This window comes from Paracoccidioides lutzii, assembly GCF_000150705.2.
Source record: "Paracoccidioides lutzii Pb01 unplaced genomic scaffold supercont2.30, whole genome shotgun sequence".
NCBI lineage: Eukaryota > Fungi > Ascomycota > Eurotiomycetes > Onygenales > Ajellomycetaceae > Paracoccidioides > Paracoccidioides lutzii.
In genome coordinates, this window is record NW_015440976.1 from 65885 (window position 1) to 88323 (window position 22439).

Sequence of the window (22439 nt, forward strand, 5' to 3'; positions counted from 1 at the left end):
TTCTAGGGCCCCACGCGAGGTTGCCAGTGTCTCGCGGAGATTGTAGATAGGCCGGCGCCGCTTTGCTGCTTTTCTTGCAAGAGTGCAATAGTAGAAATGTTCTGGAGTTTTGCTATGTCCGCACCGGCAGTAGCACTCTGCATCTTCATGCTTAAGGTGGCTGTGGTAGGCTGCAAAGTCTCCATGACCTGATCAGGCGGCATAGAGCTTTCCTAATGTGAAGCGTGAAAGTTTTACCTCTGTTGAGGCTCTCTTTAGTGGGATCTCCAGCTCCATATAGTGTTTGGGCTGATTTTTGGCCCAGTAGTTCTCAAAGGCCTGTGTGGTTTGTTCCATAGTGTGTCGCTTTATATAAGCTAGAGTGCCTATGCTGTCAGGTTGAGGTACCATGCTTGCACTTGCTGCCTGCGCTGCGGCTGCTTTGACTTCAAGATCTGCCTTTTCATTACCAGCCACGCCTGCGTGGCCTGGGACCCATCTAATGACCACCCTGCTCTGGGTGGCCAATGGGAGCCTATCCCTGCTCTGCCAGGCCTTTATGGCTTTCAGAAACTGCGCGAAGACCTGCTGGCTAGAGGTGTTTGGCATGAATCCAAGGGCTCGTGCTACCTCCAAATTGTCTAGGCAAATGTAGACGTTGCTGGCAAACTTCGCCTGAGGCAAGGTGGTGGCTTCCTTTAGGCCCTGCAGGGCTGCCATTGCCTCTGCGTCAAAGACCTCTGCTTTATCCATTGGCAGGTTTCCTGTGGAGATTAGACGGTGTTTGCTACCCCAGCATATAGCCCATCCTGCACCAGTCGCACGCTGAGGGTGCTCTATCTGTGAACCATCGGTAAAGACCACCAGATCCAGGGGATTGCGTTGTTGTAGCCAGCTCTTAAAGTCTTGTGCTGCCTGTTCCTTTGTGCGGCCTGCCTCATACCCAATCTGCAGATCTTCTTTCCTGGGAAATCTCATCCAAGGGGGTGTGAGTAGAGGGTCATATGCTTCTATCCCACCAGCATGACTGGACGCTCTAGACAGACGTGTGGTATAGGGTTTGGTGGTAGCTACTTTATTAGAGCGTCTCACTAGCGGGTGCCTCTTGTCAAGCTTTTTGATTCTTACTGCAAATACAGCACGCCGGTTGTCTAGTGTCTCTTTCATTGGCATGATTCCTAGCTCACGGTGTAGAGCTGAAATGGGTGTGGTCTTGTAGACTGGCAGTGCCCCTCGCAAAGCATCTCTAAGGGCTAGATCTAGCTTTCTGACTAGGCAATCCATTCAATTGGAGATTTCCTTTCCCTTCTCCATTCGTGTGGCTCCAGGCCACCAGGCCTCTGCTCCATAGCAGAGCACAGAGAGCACACAGGCCTGAATGGATTGTCTAAGCAGTTGTACTGGGGCGCCTCTTGCTGTGTTGCTTAGTGCTTGTATGCCATTAGACACCTGTCGTGCCTTAGCCGCCATGGTCTCCACGTGTTTCTTGAAGCTCAGTTTTCTATCTAGCCAGATTCCTAGATATCTTATGGAGCTTTTCACTGCCTTTGCTGTAATAGAGTGAGTGCCAGATGTTGTTTCAAGGTCAATTGAGGGGTTTGAAAGGGTTCTGCGCCGTGTGAAGTGTGCTATCTCAGTTTTGGCAAAATCAAATGTCAGCCCTTCTTTGCTGGCCCAATCATTTAGCAACTTGAAATCCTCCTGGAGAGTAACAACATTCCCTTCAAGAGTGGTTCCAGCACTAAGCAGTCCTAGATCATCTGCGTAGCCTAAGCGTGCACGTCTTCTTTGTATAGTTCCTAGAAAGAACAGAGGCTGAATAAACAGCATGAATAGAATAGGTGAGACTGGCGAGCCTTGTGGAAGCCCTGCTGGGATATCAAAGAGCTCTCCCAGGAGTCCATCCAATCTGATCCTGCCTGTGCGTCCTGTCATGAAGCTTTCCACCCATCTAATTAAATTTGGTGGCCAGCCTTGTTCTTGCAATCTCCGCAGCATCCTTCCTCTGAGTACAGCATCAAAAGCACCCTTGATGTCCAGAGTAAGAAGAGAGACTACTTTTCCATGGGCCCAGGCTTCCTCTATATCATGAACCATCGCTGCCACTAGGTCTGAGGCAGCCCGCCCAGGGAGGGCTCCAAAATGCTGGGGGTGGACAATCTTCTCTTGTATAGCTGTCCAGGCCAGCCTACGGGCTACCAGGCGTTCCAGTCCCTTCCCCAACGTTGAGAGAAGGGCTATAAGCCTGTAGGATCGCGGGAGTGTTGGATCTCTGTTGACCTTAGGCAGCACAACCAGTGTGGCATCTCAAAAGGAGGTTGGGTGCCAGCCAACCCTAAGGCAGGCTCTGAACAGCCTTTCCACTGATACCTTAATATGTGGCCATGCCTTTTGTAGCACCTCTGTTGGCACTCCATCAGTTCCTGGAGTGGTATTACCCGTGTTCAGCAGAGAACTTTGTATCTCATGTGCTGAGGCAACAGGAAAAGATAATTTGACAGATGGTGGGTTGGACCAGCTAATTGGGATATCCTCTCTGCTTGCAGCCTTCTGTAAGAGCACCCGTTGCAGAAGGTCTCTTTTCTCTCTAGGGGTTGTTCGCGTTTGCCCAGTCTCTTCATCTACAAGAGGGGGGGAATGAAAGGAGCCAGTTGAATGGGCCCATTTGATCATCTTAAAGATATCTTTCCCCACTGAGGCCTCTGCTATCTTGCCTCGCCAGTATTCTCTCTTGGCTTTCCTGGTGGTCCTGGCTACGTTGCTTTTTGCTTCTCGTAAAAAACTAGAGCCTAGGTGCTGTGCATGATGTAGTGTTGTCACTGCTTTCTGGCAGTCCTCATTCCACCATGGCTGACCTGTGCCTTGCCCGGTGCTCTTCTTGGTGGAACTTTCCAGGGAAGCTATTAGTGCATCTGTGATACCTTTAGCCAGGGCATCCAGCTGATCTGTATTGGGGTACTCTGGGAAATCACATAGTTTGTCTAGTTTTGGCTTATAGGCCTCCAGCGTCTGGTTAAAGACCTTCTCATTCATGGTGTCGAGACGGAAAAAATGGGTTGGTCTGTCAGGCCTTGCGCCCTGTGGAAGGCTGATTTTGGTGAGAAGAGTCTGGTGGTCAGAGGAAGTGTAAAGGGATCTGTCCACCTGTGTGTCCACTCCTTTGATAACTAATTCCAGGGTGGCCCAGGCCAGGTCTATCATGTTATGCCCACGTGTGGGAGTGTCTGGGTCCATGGTGAGAGTAAAGTTGAAATTCATGGTCCATTGCAGGAATGGTTCCGCCCACATGCTTGGAGGCACTCCTGGTTGCCACACGGGGTGCTTGATATTGAGGTCGCCAGCAAGGAGCAACGGGAGTGCTGGGACAGACCAGGAGAGAAGACAGCCCACACCTTGTCCAGGATCCTCTGCGCCTGAGGGTGCATTGTATATGTTGACTGTCTGAAGCTGTAGACCCCAGGCCTGTATGTGCAGCATGTGGATGTCCCAGTTTTCTGCCCAGGGGCCTGGGACTGCATGAGCATGGATTTGTGGGTGTTTACGCACATAGGTGAGGACCCGTGGCTTCCTGTCCCACTTTTCAATTGGGGCAAAGCAGTTGAATGCTGGATGCTTTTTGGAGATGCGTTGGCTTAAGTTCCTGTGAATCCAGGGTTCCTGTATGAGAAGGATGTCAGTCTTTCTTTCAAACACTAGATTGAGGGCCGTCTCGTGTGCTGGGCCCCCTTTTCCTACGTTGACTTGCATAATCTGCAGGAATTGCGGAGATCTAGAGTTCTTCTTCATTGAGTAGCTGAAAGGAGGGTGTTGTTGCGTGAGATGACGTGTTGGGTGTTGCATTAGATGTTGGGTTGGGCGCCATGCCTAATGCTGTGCCTGATGCTGTGCTCAATGCTGTGCTTGGTGCTGTGTTTGATGTCAGTGTGAGGTTAGATCTATGCTCAGTAGAATCATTCAACCTCAGGTCTGCTGATGGCCCTCAACCACCGCATTTGCTGTTACTTGCCTTGGCCAAGTATGCCTTACTCTGTGCATTGCGGATATCCCTCAGCTGGTTTCTTGAGTGCCTTTGAACAGTCCCATTCTTTATCCCTGGTCTGGCGGGGCAGGATGAATCATCCGCGGCATGTGGTCCAAGACAGTTAGTGCAGCGATTGGGGCATCCACATGCTTCATTCTCCTTATGACAGGATGGATTTCCTTTCACATGATTCTTAGAACTGCATTTTTTGCAGTGAGGGATGCGGAGGCAGTATCTCTCTTGATGAAATCCCCAGCATTTGCTGCATTGTTGTATTTTGACCTTAGGTGCCTTTCTGATCACTGGTCTTTGATATCCATATAGTTCCACTTTTGATGGCAGGTTTACTGCTGTCTCTTGCGAAAAGTGTAATATAAGAGTGGCTGTTGGGTTTCCAGGGTGTATTTTTGCTCAGCAACTCTGGACAGGCTTGATTCTGGTTTGGAGTGTGAATTCTTCTGTCATGGATTCTGCTGAGAGATGCAGAGTTCCACCACCATAGTCACTAATCTCCATGGGCAGCCCAGGAATCAGGCAGGTGATCCAATGTTCTTCCTTCTCTATCTGAGTATTGGTGAGGGTGGCTGCTAAAACATTCTTTTGGGCTAGCAGGGCCTCCATGTCTTGCAAGCTTCTAGGAATGATGGCAATGCCTGTGGGGATGGCTTGAACTGCTGTGATGGCTGCTGCCAAAGGCCCTGGGAGTTCAGCCTTCAGCTTTCTAAGAGTAGCAATTGGGCTTGCTTTGCGAGCTAGATGATCTGAAGGCAGGCGCACGAGGATTCGTGGTGTTTTTCCTTCTCTGGGGTTATTCCTAAGCAGGGGTTTCTGCAGTATGGTTGCTGGTGTTTTTGTTACATTGGTGCTGTCTGCAGCTGTCTTTGCGTAGGTAGGAGCTCTTGCATCATTTGCACCAGTGGAGCCAGCAGGCTTGATTGTGGTGGACTGCTTAGCTGTTTCTAGGCTTCCATTGTACCAGTCCTTGACTAACGCCTTCACAGCGGCTCCAAGGGCCAGTGCCCTTGATAGGCCTTTTGCCTTCATGACATCTAGGTCTTCTTCAATCCGATCAAGCATATTTGCAGCCGCTAGTGCTTCTGCATGGGATTTCTGTGCCTCAGCCTCGTGGGCGGCTAGGAGATCGCTAGCCATCGGGCCACGTAGGTTGAGGTGAATTGGTGCGACATTTCTGCTCTTTGAGCTGCCTGCTGGTGTAGGGGAGCTTGGAGACTCCATGTCATTCAGTTCACATGTGCGGCGGGTGATTGGGGTGAGGAGATGGGGTCTCTTGGGTGGACGGCGTATGGGGGAGCAGATGCGCGTCAAGGCTCGGGACGCGTTCGGTGGTGTTGGGGGGCTGGGCGCGCTGGCGGCGCTGCGTCGGCACGCCATCAGGCTTGCTGCCTGAGGGGATGGGAGAGAGCTTATAGGGATGTGATCAGGATTGATTAAGATGTTTTTGTATAACGATCAGAGAGTTAACCTTGAGTATGTGATAAGCTGGTTGCTGGCTTCCCCTTCCCCCCATTAGAAGATCGAACCATTACTACAGAATGTCCGATGTCACATGACCGAGACTATCCTTTTGGAATATGTAGAGCGGTGAATGATGGCAGAATAGATACCTAACCGTTCAAGACCCCGGAGACAAAACATCCCATGCGTCAGAACATTCAACGATCTCAAAGACACCGAGTGTTTTAACAGTAAGTTTCTACTCCCTGATCTGCGCTGTTTTTACTATCTTTCTAGCGAACGAAGCCAGTATATTTGCATGTCTTGTCCTCTTTGGCTTGTACGATTTGTCTGGGACATACTCTGTCCATATAACTAACTGAAGAAAGAGGGGTAGCGATCCGCCTTTGGTCACGACGCAATACCTGCGCATCGCCTGGAATAGGTTCTCAACTTCAAGATTATGCCGGATTTTAGAGCATAGGGACTACATAAGCGGATTACCAGTTGTCTACGTGTTTGTCCGTGACTTTGATAGCCAAACACGGACTTCTTCTGTCGTCCTCTGTCATTACACCTTGTCACTCGTTCTGCAAAACAGCCACCCAACCAACTGCACGCAAACTATACCGCCCAATAGGAGGCATAACGATAACGCGTCACAATTCCATTCCCAAATATACCAATTCCTCTCTCTTATTTCGTGGCTTACCAAACGACAAGTCAGACTACCTACAATCAACCAAACCATCCCAAATCCCGCCCCACCGATCTCATACAATGGACGAATTCGCCCAAACCCGCGGCGTCGACGACCTCTTCGACGATGAAATCGTACCAATTCCATCCCACGAAGTTGAAATCGAATACCACGACGAACAACAACAGTTTGAGCTACAGCTTGAGCTACAGCCTGCAACAACACCTCAACCTGCCCTAGATACACAACCGTTATTATCCCCCGACCCTCCACAACCACTTACTTCTCAATCGCTACAGAGACATCAGCAGCAATTGAGCCACCAATCGCCAGCACCCACTGAACACCAGCTGCGTGGCGGACTTAAGGAAAGAAGCGGTGCGAGGACTAGTAGGGATGGGAGTCATAGTAAAAATCGCGGCAATAAGCGCGGGTATGGGGAGAAAATGCGGGGAAGGGGAAGAAGTGGCGGGGGTTGTGGTAATGGACGTGATGGGATAAGGGCAAGATCACAGCCGACGGAAGAGAAAAGTGATTTTCCCTCGCACGCCCATGCTGCTGCTGAGGTGGAGGCGGCCGAACCGGTCACTGAAAAGGATGAGCAGACTGAAAAAGCAGCGGCACATGGCGATGCAGATGAAAGGGACGGATGCGATGATGAAGATAAGGAAATAAAAGAGCAGAAAATACCTGCACCTGCATCCAGGACTTTTGCAGTCAAAGGGGATAGGAGTGGTACAGGCGGTGTGAAGAAGGTCCGTGGAAGCCCAATCACCCATCCCAGAGGCGGACACATCAATACATATATGTGTCCTGAATCTGTTTTTCTCCCGCTAACGCTCCAAACCACCCACAGCCGAAACTAACCGAAGACGAACTCACCGAACGCATGAAAGCAGCCAAAATCAAATCCGCAGAGCGCGCCGCCGCCCATGCTCGCGCAGAAGCCGACGAAGCCTCCTTCCTCGAACGCGAACGAATCGCCGCCGAAAAGCGTCGGGAGGAGATGCAGAATCGCCGCGCGATGAATGGCGAGCGCGAACGGAATCGTCAGCGGAAACTCGATACGCAGACGAGGCGGGAGTGGGATTCTGAGAAGTCTGCGGAGGCATTCGCAGTTTCGGCATTAATGGGGCGTGGCCGTGGTGGTAGTGGAGGCGGCAATTTTTATTGGCGTGATGCACATAGTGGGCTTTCGTATGATGGTGCTCCTCCTACTACAACGGATGTAGCTCGGGGTCATGTGGAAGAGTCCTTCCCAAAGCCTGCTGGTAGTGGATATTTCTGTGGCAGGGGAGGGGGTAGGGGGAACCCACGTCGTGGACGCGGTGGGAAGGGCCGTGGAGATTATTTTGTCAGACAACTGCATGGGCCATGTGGTGCTGAAGCTATATCATCTACCCCTAATCCCCTCCCTCCTCGTGTTAGTGCGGAAGATGAATTCCCCGCGCTACCACCTTCAGTTGGCGGGAATGGAAAGCGGGATGAGGATGAGAATCGATCTGGCTCTTCCTCTGGCTCTAGTAGCGGTAATAATAATGGGGACAGTACCCCGATGTCACCGCTGGGGTCATGGGCGGAGCAGGTGGAGATGAGCCAGGCACAGGCACAATCACAGGAATAGCAACAGCAACAGCAGTCGTTTTGCAGGCGGCGTTGTCGACGACGTCGGAGAAAAAAGGTGATAGTGTTTCATGAGGGCGAATTTCAGTTGATTGTCTGGCTGTTTCTTCTTTTTTGTACTTTTGATTGTTGGTTTCATGATGGATGTTACCCCGTACCGCATTCCCGATTCCTTCTGCAGCTATCCAATGGCAGGAAGAACAATTGGAGCTTCTATTGGTTGGATTATTACTCAACGTCACGTATTTTCATTGATTCAGGGGATTTGTCAGTTTAAATCTATTTAACATTCCTCCTTGAATTGGTTGATAAACTGGGGAGGGCCTTCAAAAACGATCGCAATTCACCCATCCCAAGATGCAAGCTTTTATTTTTATATTTTATTTTGTTTGATACCTTACTGTTGGTTATAAACCGGTCACAGCTTGCGGGCAGTTCGCATATCCCGAAGATATAGTCAATGATTCTTATTAACTTCTTTTCTGTATTATTGAACTTGCTGTTTGTATGTTGCTGGCTGCAACGTCCATTCTCTGAGCATTCGGTTCCGAAGACAAAGGAGAGACGTCCATTGCGATGCTTTACTCTTCTCTTAATGTGTTCTTCTGGATAGAGGAATGCCAGGAATCTTAATCCTTGCAATAATATGCCCCGTGTATCCATGGATACAGACGATATCTAGCTACAGGAATATAAAAACGTGGCAGCTAATGCAGAAAATATATATATAACAACAACGTTCGGATATCAGGGAAAAAAAAGAAAAAAAAAAAAATTCAGGCCGAAGAAAAGCCCAACAAGTTGAAAAGCCAAGGAGAGAACAAGTGCACAAAACAAACAACAAAAAGGACCATACATTGCTATTCGACAACACCTCTCAACCACAAGATTTACTTTATTCCGCCTTAACGCCCTTACCCCTCAACTTATCCCTTACGGCAACGACCCTGCCCAAAATCTTCGCTTTGATCCCACTCTCCGGCGCCTCCTCGGCAGCAACAAGGCGACGAACAAGAACATTGAAAATGCTCCCGAACGCCAGCGCCATGACCGAACTCGTCAATATGATCACGTTGTACGGCATGCTGAAATCGGGGGTAGGGAGAGGCAAGAGCAGGCCGGTGGTGCGCAGGTATATCGGTGGCTGTGAGTAATTTTCCTTTGTCTGGTTCTTGTTATCATTGTTGCTAGTCCCAAGCAATCTGATAACTGCCGGAGCTACGTTGAATCCTCGGTTGGCGTCAGGTGGGTATTCAGTATAGCGGAGGATGGCCTTTTCGAAGTCGTACGTCAACGTTACAGTTGAGGTGTGTGGTACTGAGAGGATGAGTTCTAGTTGTGTGCCGCGCTCCCGATCGAGGGCCGGGCGGTAGAAGATTTCCTTGATTATCTCTGAGGGTGGGATCTGGATGACCGTCCCATTTTGGCTTGTCACTTTAGGTTGTAAGGTATGTACATATGGGCGCATGAACCAGGGAAGAGTCTCGAAATAAATGAACTCGACAGGATTGGTTTGGGAGGGGTTGGTTAAGATTGATCGCATGCCACCTCTTTCTTGCCCGTGGCCTATTATGGTCCTTTCTGCTTGCAGAATAGGCTGTTCCAAGGGTATTCCGGGATCTAGTGACGTAGACGGTACAACTAGATCAAATGGAAAATCATCAAGGAGGGAGTAACAGCGGGTAAGGCCATCAGGATCCATCCTCTCGATTGCCCCCGCAGTTACTAATACCTCCCTATCGTTCGGGATCTTGATGCACACGTGTTTTCTTTTCTTTTCTTCTTCTTCTGTAAGTGGGCATGCACCCGGGATGTTACTTCCAAAGACTTCTGATAGTCGCCAGCCTTGATTTGCGCTGTTGCCAACCGGGTAGCAAGTGTCATCAGAGTTATATGGTTTGGATTCATCGCAAACTAATTGCTCAGCAGGGACAGGACGTGGAATAGGATTATCTTTGATGTGCACGTATGTATTAGTTAACGTAATCAAAAAGCTGGTTCAGTTGAGGGTAAAAGTGAGCACTCACCTCTGGGTCTTTTCGATCTTTCCACGTCTAACACCATATCTACGGTCTGCTCTATCTCAACATGGCACCTATCTGCATCCTCAAGACAAGTGGGTCGGACATCAATTGCCATGCTTTGCCAAGAGGCATCAAATAGCCTATGACCATCAAGAAGGCTAGCTATGCCCGCTTTCCCTTTGCAGGGCAGAAGTTTCAAAAATGGTGTCAGGTTCTCCGTGCACACCACCTCTCCTGGTAGTGTTCCATGTAGCAGATGTAGATGTCCCGATGAGTGGTTTCCCACAGGCTCAAACGTCACTACAGGTCGAGTCGTTCGAGTGGAATCAATGAAGTTCAAGGACGCGCAAAATAGTCCGGAAAGGGATTGCGTAAGAGTAACCCATTTGGCATACGCTCTGGTTATATTATAAATTATTACTAGTTCATATGCTGATGACTTCGCCACGGATTATCCTTAAAACTCACGCAACATTGGTATCCGCATCTATCCATGCCCACAATTCGACACCAGTGCCGCCTTCTTTAAAACCCTGCCAGGGACGCTCACCCCAACTCTCTGCATCCCATCGCCCTGTCGTGAATCTCAAATGTAGCTCCTTCGTGCTCGCATGCTGGAGTATCTGGCCTAATGATCTTGGGAAATAGCGGAAATTCTGATGCTCGAAGGCTTCTGTTAACGTATTGCTGCGAAAGTTAAACGATGCTAAAAGAGAGGACGGAGGTAGAGGTCGTAGGACTAATTGTTCATGGTACTCCGATGCAGCGGAAGCAGATGGTAACAGCAATGCAAGGACGATGCAAAGGAAAAGAAAAGAATTGGAAATCATGCCGTCATGTTGCAACAGACTGACAACGCAAATTTTGCGGGCGATTGTAGTAGTTGTCTCTGCTCAATGCAGAGGATAGAATATCTGATGAATATCATGTGATCGCGATTAAATTTTAAGGTTGAGCTAATATCGGCTGTGCTAGCGCGATAGACGACTTAAACCAAGACGTTGATGGTATCCATGTTCCTTCACAATAATTAATCACGAGAACACAATAGAAGAATTGAACCCTAGGGAGTATTTTAACCACAGAAACCTTCCATGCTAACTGCCTACCCATTGTGTCAGATATTCTATTGTTTACCGTGAACAAAAATTTCACTACGCTGGTTCAGGCGGAGAAACCAACCCATTTTTAACCATGGCGGCGGAGCAGAGGAAACTGCTGGAGCAGCTGATGGGCGGTATGTTCTTCCACTGTCCTTCTTTGCTGTATAACTATACATGAGGATGACTAACCAATTCATACAGCGGAGCAGATGATGGGTTTTGGCAGTTCACGCAATTCTCAAGTGGTAATAACTGACCCGAAAGTTTGCCGCTCCTACCTCGTCGGCACATGTCCTCACGACCTTTTTACAAATACCAAACAAGACCTAGGCCCCTGTCCGAAAATACACAGTGAGGGACTGAAAGCAGAGTATGAAGCTGCATCAGCGCATGAAAAAGCAAAATGGGGCTTCGAGTACGATTACCTACGCGACATGCAGAAATATATCGATGACTGTAATCGGAGGATAGACTCGGCGCAACGACGGTTAGAGAAGACGCCAGATGAAATACGTCAGACAAACAGTTTGGTATATCAACATCCCCTTATTCTCCTTCCATACCTCTTTTCGCGATACCTCCTCCGACCTAGAGATAGCTCTCCACTCAGTCGTAAAACTCAAACTAACACCTTCTCATCCAGCTAAAACAAATATCCGACCTCTCCAAATCCATAAACAACGGCCTTCTCGAAGTCTCTATTCTCAGTGAAATGGGCTCCGTCTCCACTGCCCTGAACGAGTTCCACAGAGTCCGCACGGCAAAACACCATAAGGAATCTTGCGAGCGTGAACTCAAAACCCTTTCTGACACCTCTGGACCTTCGGGCCATCAAAAGCTACAGGTATGCGATGTGTGCGGCGCATATCTCAGTCGTTTAGATAACGATCGCCGTCTGGCAGATCACTTCTTTGGCAAGATGCACTTGGGCTATGCGAAGATGCGCGAGACTTATAATGTCTTGCAGAAGGAGTTGAAAGGACTTCCACCTTCCAGGCATGATGATGGGCCCCCTGCTCGTGGTGATTATGATAATGAGGGTGGATGGGGGGGTAGAGCTGGTGGAGGCCGAGGGTCGTATCGGACAGGTGGCGGGGGAGGTGGTTATAGAGGGTTCAAAGGTAGAGGGGGAGGGGGGAGTTATGGGGGACGATGGTAGAAATATTGGCTACATACTTATCCTTAATCCGACTGAGGAAAATTTGCATAGCGCTGGCGTTAATGGTTTGGTTATGGTAATCGCCAGGGGTTTTCTAGTCTTTACTTGCTTCTATGTTACCTTAACCCACAACAAAACCTATGTCCTTTATATGATAAATTGATATTTCATATCATCCTGCTCTGATATCCACCGGTGTATTTTTTGTCTCTCCATTGATTTTCTTGTTCCATGCGACCCCGCAGAATGATGTGGTAACATCCAGCGTAGCCACACATTTTAGCCACACAAGATTTTATGTCGGTAGCCTGGTTGTTATCAGAAAGAGCACACCCCTTCTTTCAGCTTTCAATTCCATTCAGAATATGTATTACATGGAATTATGTATTATAGTCGTTAGCGCTGGAACATTTTACGTTTACAACGTAAATATATATTTCCGCTCGATGCAAGGCCGCTCTACAAGCACACACCACATAAATTGGATTCAAAGCCCGGACTTCTTCAGATCGACAAATGACGAGACCATTTTCAAAACTTCCATTATGTGGTAGAATAGCTGCCTAGCTTTTAGGAACAAGGAAAAGAACCACGTATCTGCTTTGAAATACACATGTAAATATTTAATGTACACGAGACAGAAAATGGCGAACACTGCAGAATAACTATTTGCACAAACACGGCTAAAACTGGGTAAATAAAAGTGTGCAAAAAGAGGTGGATAAATTGGAGAAAGAAAAGAAAGGGGATGGGAAGAAACAATAGCACCGCAAAGAGCATGACCACATGATGTTTTAACTCCCAACGAGAATTTGTCAGTCTGACCAGGGTGGAAAGAGGATGAAAATAACAAAGAAGAAAAAATATCCTATGAAAACAAGTCAAATTAGGCATGGTGGAAACCCCAATAAGCAAAAGCAAACGTGTCGGTGAAAAGTCATAAAAATAACAAAAGGCCGATTAATTACAGAAAAGTATGCGTTGGGGCTCCATTGAATAAAAAGAGCAAGTTAATTCACCTGTCCATTTTTAAGAGATAACTATTAAAAAGAAAACATTGTTTGACAAGCACCTTGGTTTGATCCATACACACGCACAATTTAAATCACTGCTGACAAGAGAGAAAATTTGACACAAGTAACAAATACTGCGTAAAGAGTGACAATTGCCCAATGAATTTTACTGAGCCTTCCCATTTGTATTCTCGACAATTTTTGTTATTAGCAATTGATAATCGTTGGCCGCAGCGGGGTTCTGGTGCAGGATACCCGCGATAAGGTTGAGTTGCGCCATGTCTGAATTTGGCGCTTGTTGCAGTAGCTGTTCCACCGCTGGGGATGTTGCTAATGGTCCGAGCGCTTGGGCGGCGGCAGCTTTGCCGGTGAGGTTTTCAGGGGCAGGGGGAGGTGGTGATGGTTGAGAGGCTGAGGCAGAGGCTAAAACTGGAGCTGGAGCTGAAGGGCTATATTGATGTGGGTGAGGTTGTGGTTGTGATTTTTGTTCGCTGACGCCGTCCGTCTTTGGGATGCAAGGGCCTGAGGCTGCTGCTGCGTTGGCAATAACGGTTGGCATATTATTTGACGTGGTCTGCGTGGTGATAAATTGAGATTGCTGTAGAGGCCCTTTTGGTGTAGCCGTCAGGGGGCTGGCAGTGGTATAGGCGGGTTCCGTGGCTCGCGGGCTGGAGTAGTTATTGGTCTTGACCACGAAGACAACAAGGAGGGTCCGCTCAGGGGTAGGGTCCTCAAGGGTATTGTTTTCCAACAACTCGATGAATTCGGGTTTCTTGCTGTGGCCTGCTTCGATGGGGACGATGTAGGTATCCTTGACGGCGGGGAACGGGTGTTTGCCAATGACGCCAAACCGTTTGCGTTGAAGGAAATAGTCGAATATTTTTTGAAATTCCACGTTATCGTGTGATGCTACCGGAGGAGAAATTGCCGTTACGGATACATCTGTCGTCTGGCTAAAGCGGAGACCGCAGAGGTAATTTGTTGCCAGCTGCGTTTCAATGCGGCCATCTATCACCAGAGTGGGTGGGATTAATTTCCCCCAAGGGATCTTTCCGCTAAGGTCTGCTCCAGCGACGTGTTTGGCAGTAGCTGAAAAATCCGCAACAGGGTTCATGGACACTTTGCCGCTCCAAATTGCGCCATCGCCATGGAAATCCTTTGGCGAGTAAGGCGGGGACTCGACGTCTTCGTCTTTGAGCAATTGATCAATTTCTGCATCAGGTTGGACCTTGTGAGTCGGTGGGACTCCTCGCTGTAATGGCGTACCGTGGGCAAACGACTTATCATGATGCATGGACCCCGGTGATTGGATATTGGACCAGACGTCTTGTATGTTAAAGGTTGCGCTGGAGGCACGCCGTTGCTCCGAAATGGAGCTATCGATCGTGTGAGGCCGCTGGTGGCCCACAGTACGATCCATTGAGCCACGGTATTCCCTGAATTCAGGTTGTTGTACAACACCTGGGCTGGCTGGTCGAGCTCCAATGGAGCTCGTTGCGGAATGAGGTTCGCCGTCGTAGGTGTCGCGACGAGCTGGAGCAGCAGAGAAGATAGATTCTGTCGCACCAAGCTGAGTATCGTCTTCGATCAACTCCTCTCCCTTATGTGTACGTCTGATACGGGGGCCTTGTTCTTGGACAATAATGTGTTGTCGCTCAGCCTCTCGTTTGATTTCATCATCCTTTTGCCGCAGCTCCTTGCTAGCCATGTCATGAGTGCTCATTGTGGAGAGCGCGTCTGGAGAAATACTTCCTACAAGCAGACTATCACGTAACGAAGTATTCTTCCTTACATTGAATAGGATGGTCCGCATCTGTTGCTTATAGGCTTCACTAGGTTCTCCCGTTCCCCCACTGAGATGTTTATACATGGCATGTTCAATTGCGAGTCCCAGTGATTCACCAACTGTTTCCTTTGTCTGCCCAGGCGGCATAGTAAACGTGCCTTGCTGCTGGGCCGACGCTGCCTGTTCTACGAAGAGTTTGACTAGGGCATTTGCCACATTCCTTCTGGGTACGCTCTGAAGCTCTGACGGGCTTCCCACCCCCTCAGCGGGTGACCCTCCAACTTTCTGTTCCTGAGCAAAATGTGCACTAGATGCGCTAGATTTCCGATGCACAGTCGGGGAGCTCTCCTCGGACGCCGCGATTGGGCCACCCGTGGACAATCGCTGAAGTTTCTGTTTCGGTCCCTGAATTGGTAATATTAGTATACCGTAAATCAATGCATGATCAGAATAGGTACATACCGGATCACGTTGGCTAATTTCCTGTTCATCAAACTTGCGTTTTTGGGCGCTGGGAGGGCCTTGGCTAGGAGGCGGGGGAGGCGGGAGAGCTGGAGGGCTAGCCTGATTACTGTCGGGGGGAGCAGGAACAGGAGTCTCTTTGGCTGGGGTTGCGGAGGCACTCTTCGCAGCGTCCTCACAAACTTCTGACTTGATATCACTAGACCGAGCGTACTTCCCTTCCTCGTTTGCCACCCTTCTTCTTTCGCGCCTTTTTCTCCTCCGCAACTAGAGCTCTTAGCTTCGCAACCTCCTCCCATGGTTTCTCGCCGCGGGCCATCTTCTCCAAAAGTACCGTATGACTTTCCGGCTTGCATTGTTCGCAGAAATACTCTGCTGGCTCTTGTCCCTTGGGAAAGGTGAGTCCCATGCAATCGTTGTGTTGCCATGCTGAACATTTGTCACAGCATATCATATCTCGTTCCACGTCTTCTTCCTCTTCATATTCGCCGCAGATGCAGCGGATTATCTCATCCTCCTCTCCGTTGGCGGCAGGACCGGGCTCATTTGATGTTTGTTTCTGGGATTTCCCCTGTGACTTCCCCTTGCGTTTCGTGGGCGCCATTTCAGGGAGATCTTGATTTTTGGTATGTTGGCCTTTTGTCGCTCGGCCTGAGCGTCGTGGTTCATCTGCTGAAAGGACATAGGAGTTAGCTTTAAGTCCAAAGTACACAGCGACATTTGCCAGCTGTGCGCATATCTGACCAATGCTCATCAACCGAAATTGATGGTGAGCAAATACACACAAAACGCACAGCCAGGATACATAGGCTTACCGGCCATAATGTGGTAGAGGACACGCGTAAATATAAAATAGACTACAGTGAATTGAACAGTTGTTGAGAAGGTTGATATTGCTGATTTGTTTGAAAGCAATGGAATACCAATTTTGCCTCTTGCTCTACGGCATCGACGGTGCTAGTAATACACAAGATAAAATTGAAGACCTGAGCAATAGCAGCTTTTGAGAGTGCCTCCGCCAGACTGGAATTACTCCTCCACCAAAACGTTGAGCAAATTGGTTTGTAGTTGTTGTTATTTTGTTGCCTCTCTGCTGAAATATGGTAGTTCACGCGTAATACTCCGACAAGCAGGGAGTTTAATCAGGGGTGACGATGGAAGTGAAGTTGTTTGCCAAGTTTCAGTCTCTGGATTCTGCGCAACAGAGAACCATCCAGAAATCGTGTCAGACAGACCTTCCCAGCCAAACTGCAATGTTCCTGAGTAACTAGACTGATGGAGCAGAGATGTGCAGAGGGTTGGGTGATGTCGGATGTCGTTGCATTGGGAAAGTTTGTTGCTGTTGAATTGCGATGCGCATTTGAGGAGAATGGTTACGTAAGTCACTTCACGGAGAGGCTAACTAGGCCTAATATAGCTAGTCTTGGTTTTGAAGGGGAGAAACGGATTAACTGTTGCCCCGGCGGCTAGTTACCGGCCGATGTATTACATACGTACCAAAGTCTTACGATCTCGCAGTATTTAAATTAGGCCGAATGGGGTACTAGTGTTTGTATCATGTGACTAACCTTGTAGCTTTGATGTAACGCCCGCAAATTAACCCTTTGTTATTCGATAAACTACTACAGTAATATTCTGCACAGTATCTGAATATACTATGTTTATCGGCCATTTAAATAAATATATTGACTCTTCCAATCTGAAGGCACGCGCCGTCGCGTCATGGCAGATATTCGCTCCTTGCTCCGCAACGAGTTGGCCTCTCGTCAAGCAGATAGCTCGGGAGCTTCTACTGCCAGACGAACTAGGAAACGGAAACTCGATTTGGGGAAACAGGATGGCGTCCGCAAAAAATCAAGGGCCGAAGAACAACATACTGTGCAGGAGGAAGCTCAGTGGCGCGGTCAATCTGACGAACATGAAGATATTGAAGAAATGGCCCTGGATACATCGATAACAGCCGAACCTCTAAAAGGCAAAGAAGATCAAGATCAAGACCAAGAACAAGAAGAAGAACAAGAGCCGGACGAAGAGTACACTGCACTCCCCTCTGAACATTCACCACAACCCACCGCCCGCACACAGACAGAGCTACAACCCCAAGTTATCGACGAGGACGAATGGGCCGCATTCGAGCGTGAAGTTGCTGCACCTACAAAGATCCCCACTGCCCCACAGCCATTTTCCGTGATGTCCGGTGCAGCTACGATTTCCGCAGCACCACTATCTGCCGCTGAGCTTGCCGAAAGGGAGAAGATGGATCGGGAGACGCAGCTGCGGAATCGCGATATGGAAACGTCATTTGAGAAGGAGGATGCGGCTAGGTTTTTAGAGGAGGAGCTTGATGAGATGGATCAGTTGGAGGAGAGGGTTCGGCGGCTAAAGGAGAGGAGGGAGGAGATTCGGAGGCGGAGGGTTGGGGAGGGGGTGGGTGGTGGGGTTGTTGGAGGTGTGGAAATAGTGGAACGGGAGGGGTTAGAGGAAGATGTGAATACCATTGAAAAAGCTGGGAGCGATGATGATGAAGATGAAGATGAGGAAGATGAAGATTGGGATAACTGGCGATTTAGATAGAGAGGGGAACCAAGGAAATGCTGCATTTTGGATGTGCTGTTGTTGTATGCAAACGCATATTGGTTCTAGTTCATGTGATATATTTTGATGATACCCTTGATTATGAACTTCTCTTTTATATTCTTTATACATGAAATATCAAGCTGATAATAACCGAAGCTGCAGAATTTGATTGGCATCTCATGATGAAATAAGTTTATCTCTGTAATACCTACGTCCTGCCTACGTCTCACCAGCCCCAGGACGACTCCCAGATGCCATCATCCCAGTCTCCAGATGACTCTTCAACCCCTCCTTGCCAACCCTCATCGCCATCTCGATCTCGTCTTCTCCCTGCCTCAGCATATCCCTCCCATGCATCAGGGCTCCCTTTTGTTTCCGCTTCTGCTCCTGAACACGTAGCTCCCGCTCAACAAGCGCTTTCTCCCGCTTCTCCCTGTCAGCTCGTCGTTTGTCACGTTCCATCTGTTCCTCCGTAGATATGCCTTCCGGTTCAGGAGCTGGGGACAATGTTGATATATATGCTTCGATTAGAGGATCGCGAATTTCTGGTGGTAAGGAGATGTATCGAAGGTCCGTGAGGATGCTGGCAGGTAGCATGTCTGGTGTCGACAATTTGTTGAGAGCGTGTAGGGGAGTAGACTTTAGGAGAGTGGATAGATCTGATTTTCGAGTGGCTTCCGGAAGCTTGAGGCGTGGTATATGATCGCGGTAAAGTTTTTCCCTGTCTTTATCTGATAGCTGAATATCCTTCATTTCAGGGTCTTTTCTATATTTGCGCTTGAATTCAGGCCAGTACAATTTCGGCGTCGCATGCTCCTGTAGAAACGCCAGGTATCTGATTCGAGGGTCCTTCTTTACTTCTTTTTCTCTTCGTTCCTTCAGTTCTTGCATCCGGTCGCGGCTCCACTTGGACCACGCCTCCTGTCGCGATTTCATATTGGGGAGTATGGTGTACCTCGCATCGTCAATTATTTTACCCTCTTCGATGATTTTCTCCCAGGGGGTATAGGGATTTATTCGGAAATCATCAAGAAGGTCGCGGAAAAGCGCCGTTGAGTCTTCTTCCGTTAGTGGCAGCCCTTCTGCCCCTTCTTCCCATCCTTCCTCTCCAGGTTCTCCGTACTCTCCTGGATCTAGTCCATACTCCTCGCCCATGGCTGCGAGCTGGTATTCAATATCATCTTCGTTGAACTCAATATATCCAGGCTGGTTTGCATTCTCCCCTTCGGTTCTCAACCTTTTGGATTGTACATCCTCTCCTTCTCCGTCCTCGGCTTCGTCATCGGTGACCTCAACCTCCTCATATTCGTCACTATCTTCCTCCTTCCTCCCATCTGCTTCGTTTGCAACAGATGCTGACCGCCCCCATTCCAACGACACCCTTTTGGAGCCTCTGTCCTCTTCTTGCTCCTCCTCACTTAATTCCCCCCTCTCCCGTCTTTCTTTTCTTTCCCTCTCCAGACGATCGTACTCAATCACACCTTTCAAAACATCCTGCGGAAATTTCCAAAAGCTCTCATTGGTGTCGGGGTTATGAACAAACCGACGACCTAATTTTGTTTTTACAAGAACCCACGGCTCGCATCCGGGAATTATATGCTTGGATTTCGGTCTATCCTCAAGGTGGCGGGGTCGTCGAACCTGCCGTCGTCCGTCTCCCGCGCCGTCTCTGCGGAATTTATCAAAACTGTCTGCGATGTTAAAAGGCAGGCCTCCTCCCTGTGGTACTGGATACCCGAAACCCGGAGCAGGGCCAACTTGAGGATGTGCTGGGAATCCGAAAGCACGTCGGGGAGGGAGTGCTGCCGCTGGCTGTAAGCCTGCGGGGACTGCAGGTCTTCTATACGTTGACTGCTTTGTTTCCGCATTGTAATAATACAGATGACCTTAGGCAATTAATTAGAACTACGTCTGGGTACCTGTGGTATTTGCGCCACGTCATTGTTCGTAAGACGTACCTGATGGAGCTTTGTGCTCCGTCCATCCTGGAGGGAGAGGATTCAAAGACGAATAAGTAGACTTGAGCATCTTGGTCACAAATGCTCAGTTATCCTAGCCGTGTATTATGAAAGTTGTTATCATTAAACAGCGCTGATATAATTTGTTGTGGGAAGAATAAAAATGATATGTATTAGGGAGTCCTGGATGATGGAAGGTGTGGTCCAAGCTTCTTGCTGCGGTTGGACGCATGAGGCGAGTTTGCCTGGAAGCTAAATAAGAGCAACGACAACTGTTATATGCAACACACAGACCGGACAACGGACAATAGACCAACCACGCTGTGTTCAACTTGGGAGTTATTCTACATATTTGCCTCTCAATTTACCATATTGATTCCAGTCAATATGTCGAGAAGATATGATTCCAGGGTAAAGTGGTCTCTCCCTCTGCTCTCCATCCTGCCAGCCACAGCTTATTAACAAACGAGTCCGCAACTTGAACAGACTACGATCTTCTCCCCCGAAGGCCGCCTTTACCAGGTCGAATACGCTCTAGAAGCCATCTCGCATGCAGGAACAGCCCTTGGGATACTAGCACAGGATGGAATCGTGCTGGCCGCAGAGCGGAAAGTCACCAGCAAGCTCCTGGAACAAGACACATCTGCGGAGAAGCTCTATATACTGAACGAGTATGGTTGGCTTCCTGACAATCCACCCATCCACCCATCCGAATCTCAATGGATACTAGCACGTAGGAGACCCGATAATTGACCTATTCGCAGTAACATGATATGCGCCGTGGCTGGGATGACGGCTGATGCCAACATCCTCATCAACTACGCCCGCCAAGCCGCTCAGCGCTACCTCCTCACATACAACGAAGAAATCCCGTGCGAGCAACTCGTCCGTCGCCTTTGCGATCTGAAACAGGGCTATACCCAACATGGTGGTTTGAGGCCGTTTGGCGTCTCGTTCATATACGCCGGGTATGACCCGCTCCGGCACTTCCAGCTTTACCAGAGTAACCCCAGCGGCAACTATGGTGGATGGAAGGCGACGAGCGTAGGTGCCAACAATGCTAGTGCCCAGAGTCTGTTGAAGCAGGACTATAAGGAGGATTGCGACTTGAAGGAGGCTTGCGGAATGGCTGTGAAGGTGCTTAGCAAAACTATGGACTCTACGAAACTGAGTGCTGAGAAGAGTGAGTCTGACATATTTACATGGATTCCTCCATTGGTTCCCCTTTTGCTTTAGCCTGATTTTGTTAGACAAAAATAACCAACTGACTACGATTTTTCCTATGCCATTAGTTGAGTTTGCGACGGTAGGAAAAACTAAGGATGGGACGATATACCACCACCTCTGGGGAGCCGATGAGATCAATGCTCTGCTTAGGGAGCATGGGCTAGCTAAGGAAGGGGATCAAGAAACCGGATAGGTGGCTGAGACGGAGTTCCTGATGATAACCTCCGGACGAGTGCAGAGTGCCGTATTAATCCAACATCTTAGATGTGTGCCATGGCGTCGGATGTGAGATCCCATCTGCGTGTCTCAAGATACCCGGATATTGTTCAGCTAGCGGTTTAAAGCAAACCAATTTACATAATTTCCCACTTGGGGACATTGAATAGCTATGCATTCATGACTTCTCTCTTGTTAATATGTGATCCATGATCCATGATAATGATCAATGCATAGTTTATTTAAAGCTACAAGCAATAATACGGCTCCCTTCAGCTTGGGGAAGCTCACCTAGACTCGAAGTCTTGTAGTGAGATTAGTGATCACGGCTCATGAAAGTGGACGACCACCCGTGGATGGTCCTGTGATTTCCTACTGCTGAATGCCACTAGTTACATGTGACCGCGTCGCTTACGTACGCTAGAAGCGCGGCTAACCCCGTACTAAGTCCTTCGCAGGACAGGCGTAACCCTTGTCCCCAGCCCCTCCCTTGTTCCGCACCACCTACCAACATAACAGTAAGTCTGAACATGAACAGTTATGTTTATATCAATGTCTTCCAAGGTTTGGATCCTCCGGAAACTCTTCAGCCTATGTGATTCCGTCTCTCTTTAGCCGCTCTCGGTTATCTACCGCCGGCTTTACCCCCCATGTCGGCTTCTTTCGCGTTAGCTGCTCCATATTTGGGCAATTATGGGCTAGCTACAGCTACAGCCCCTTGAACCCCCGTCCATAACCTCACCCGAAGGGAGACAGAGCGCTTAAGGGTTGTCACATTGAATTCACGAATAATTCGGTGGAAAGATATTGACTTGACAAATTCATTGGCAAACAAGAACTGTTGATCAAAGGGGACTCAAACACTAGGCCCAAATCCCGATCCCCGGCTGTCTTGTTACATTCTCCCTGCACCCATCCAACTCCCACCATTACTACTGCTACTCCTACTACTTCTTCTACTATTTGCGGCCCCCACCACAGGTTGTGTTGTGGAAATCCATGACCTGAGGTGGATAAACTAGCAAAATAAATGCCCGGAATCATTAAAAACAAGTGGATATTATGAAAAGCAATTGAATCGTGAAACATGAAAATGTGTGCTACGACAAAGGAAAAAGGGGTGCTGTCCGGCTTTG

The 22439-nt window shown here is 48.8% G+C and overlaps 7 protein-coding genes across 7 annotated transcripts; 4 read left to right on the forward strand and 3 right to left on the reverse strand.

Annotated features, from left to right (window-relative positions):
* Nucleotides 1–6235: 6235 nt before the first annotated feature.
* Nucleotides 6236–7779, forward strand: PAAG_08135 (hypothetical protein; the record flags this gene model as incomplete). The annotated part of the gene is made up of 2 exons (XM_015846431.1): nt 6236–6910; nt 7012–7779. 2 exons carry the CDS (start codon nt 6236–6238, stop codon nt 7777–7779), a joined length of 1443 nt encoding a protein of 480 aa, XP_015701095.1.
* Nucleotides 7780–8673: 894 nt separating this feature from the next.
* Nucleotides 8674–10632, reverse strand: PAAG_08136 (GPI transamidase component GPI16; the record flags this gene model as incomplete). Its single annotated transcript, XM_002789836.2, has 3 exons — nt 8674–9731; nt 9806–10200; nt 10271–10632. The coding sequence occupies 3 exons, from the start codon at nt 10630–10632 to the stop codon at nt 8674–8676; spliced, it is 1815 nt and encodes a 604-aa protein (XP_002789882.1).
* Nucleotides 10633–10996: 364 nt separating this feature from the next.
* Nucleotides 10997–12064, forward strand: PAAG_08137 (U1 snRNP splicing complex subunit (Luc7); the record flags this gene model as incomplete). The annotated part of the gene is made up of 3 exons (XM_002789837.2): nt 10997–11039; nt 11107–11435; nt 11549–12064. 3 exons carry the CDS (start codon nt 10997–10999, stop codon nt 12062–12064), a joined length of 888 nt encoding a protein of 295 aa, XP_002789883.1.
* A 1179-nt stretch (nt 12065–13243) lies between these two features.
* Nucleotides 13244–16147, reverse strand: PAAG_08138 (hypothetical protein; the record flags this gene model as incomplete). Its single annotated transcript, XM_015846432.1, has 4 exons — nt 13244–15268; nt 15326–15514; nt 15540–15997; nt 16141–16147. The coding sequence occupies 4 exons, from the start codon at nt 16145–16147 to the stop codon at nt 13244–13246; spliced, it is 2679 nt and encodes an 892-aa protein (XP_015701096.1).
* A 900-nt stretch (nt 16148–17047) lies between these two features.
* PAAG_08139 (hypothetical protein) lies at nt 17048–17899 on the forward strand (the record flags this gene model as incomplete). The annotated part of the gene is made up of 1 exon (XM_002789839.2): nt 17048–17899. The coding sequence occupies one exon, from the start codon at nt 17048–17050 to the stop codon at nt 17897–17899; it is 852 nt and encodes a 283-aa protein (XP_002789885.1).
* Nucleotides 17900–18121: 222 nt separating this feature from the next.
* PAAG_08140 (FF domain-containing protein) lies at nt 18122–19930 on the reverse strand (the record flags this gene model as incomplete). The annotated part of the gene is made up of 2 exons (XM_002789840.1): nt 18122–19788; nt 19861–19930. 2 exons carry the CDS (start codon nt 19928–19930, stop codon nt 18122–18124), a joined length of 1737 nt encoding a protein of 578 aa, XP_002789886.1.
* Nucleotides 19931–20247: 317 nt separating this feature from the next.
* On the forward strand, nt 20248–21280 carry PAAG_08141 (proteasome subunit alpha type-4; the record flags this gene model as incomplete). Its single annotated transcript, XM_002789841.2, has 4 exons — nt 20248–20271; nt 20347–20531; nt 20625–21043; nt 21153–21280. 4 exons carry the CDS (start codon nt 20248–20250, stop codon nt 21278–21280), a joined length of 756 nt encoding a protein of 251 aa, XP_002789887.1.
* Nucleotides 21281–22439: the final 1159 nt, after the last annotated feature.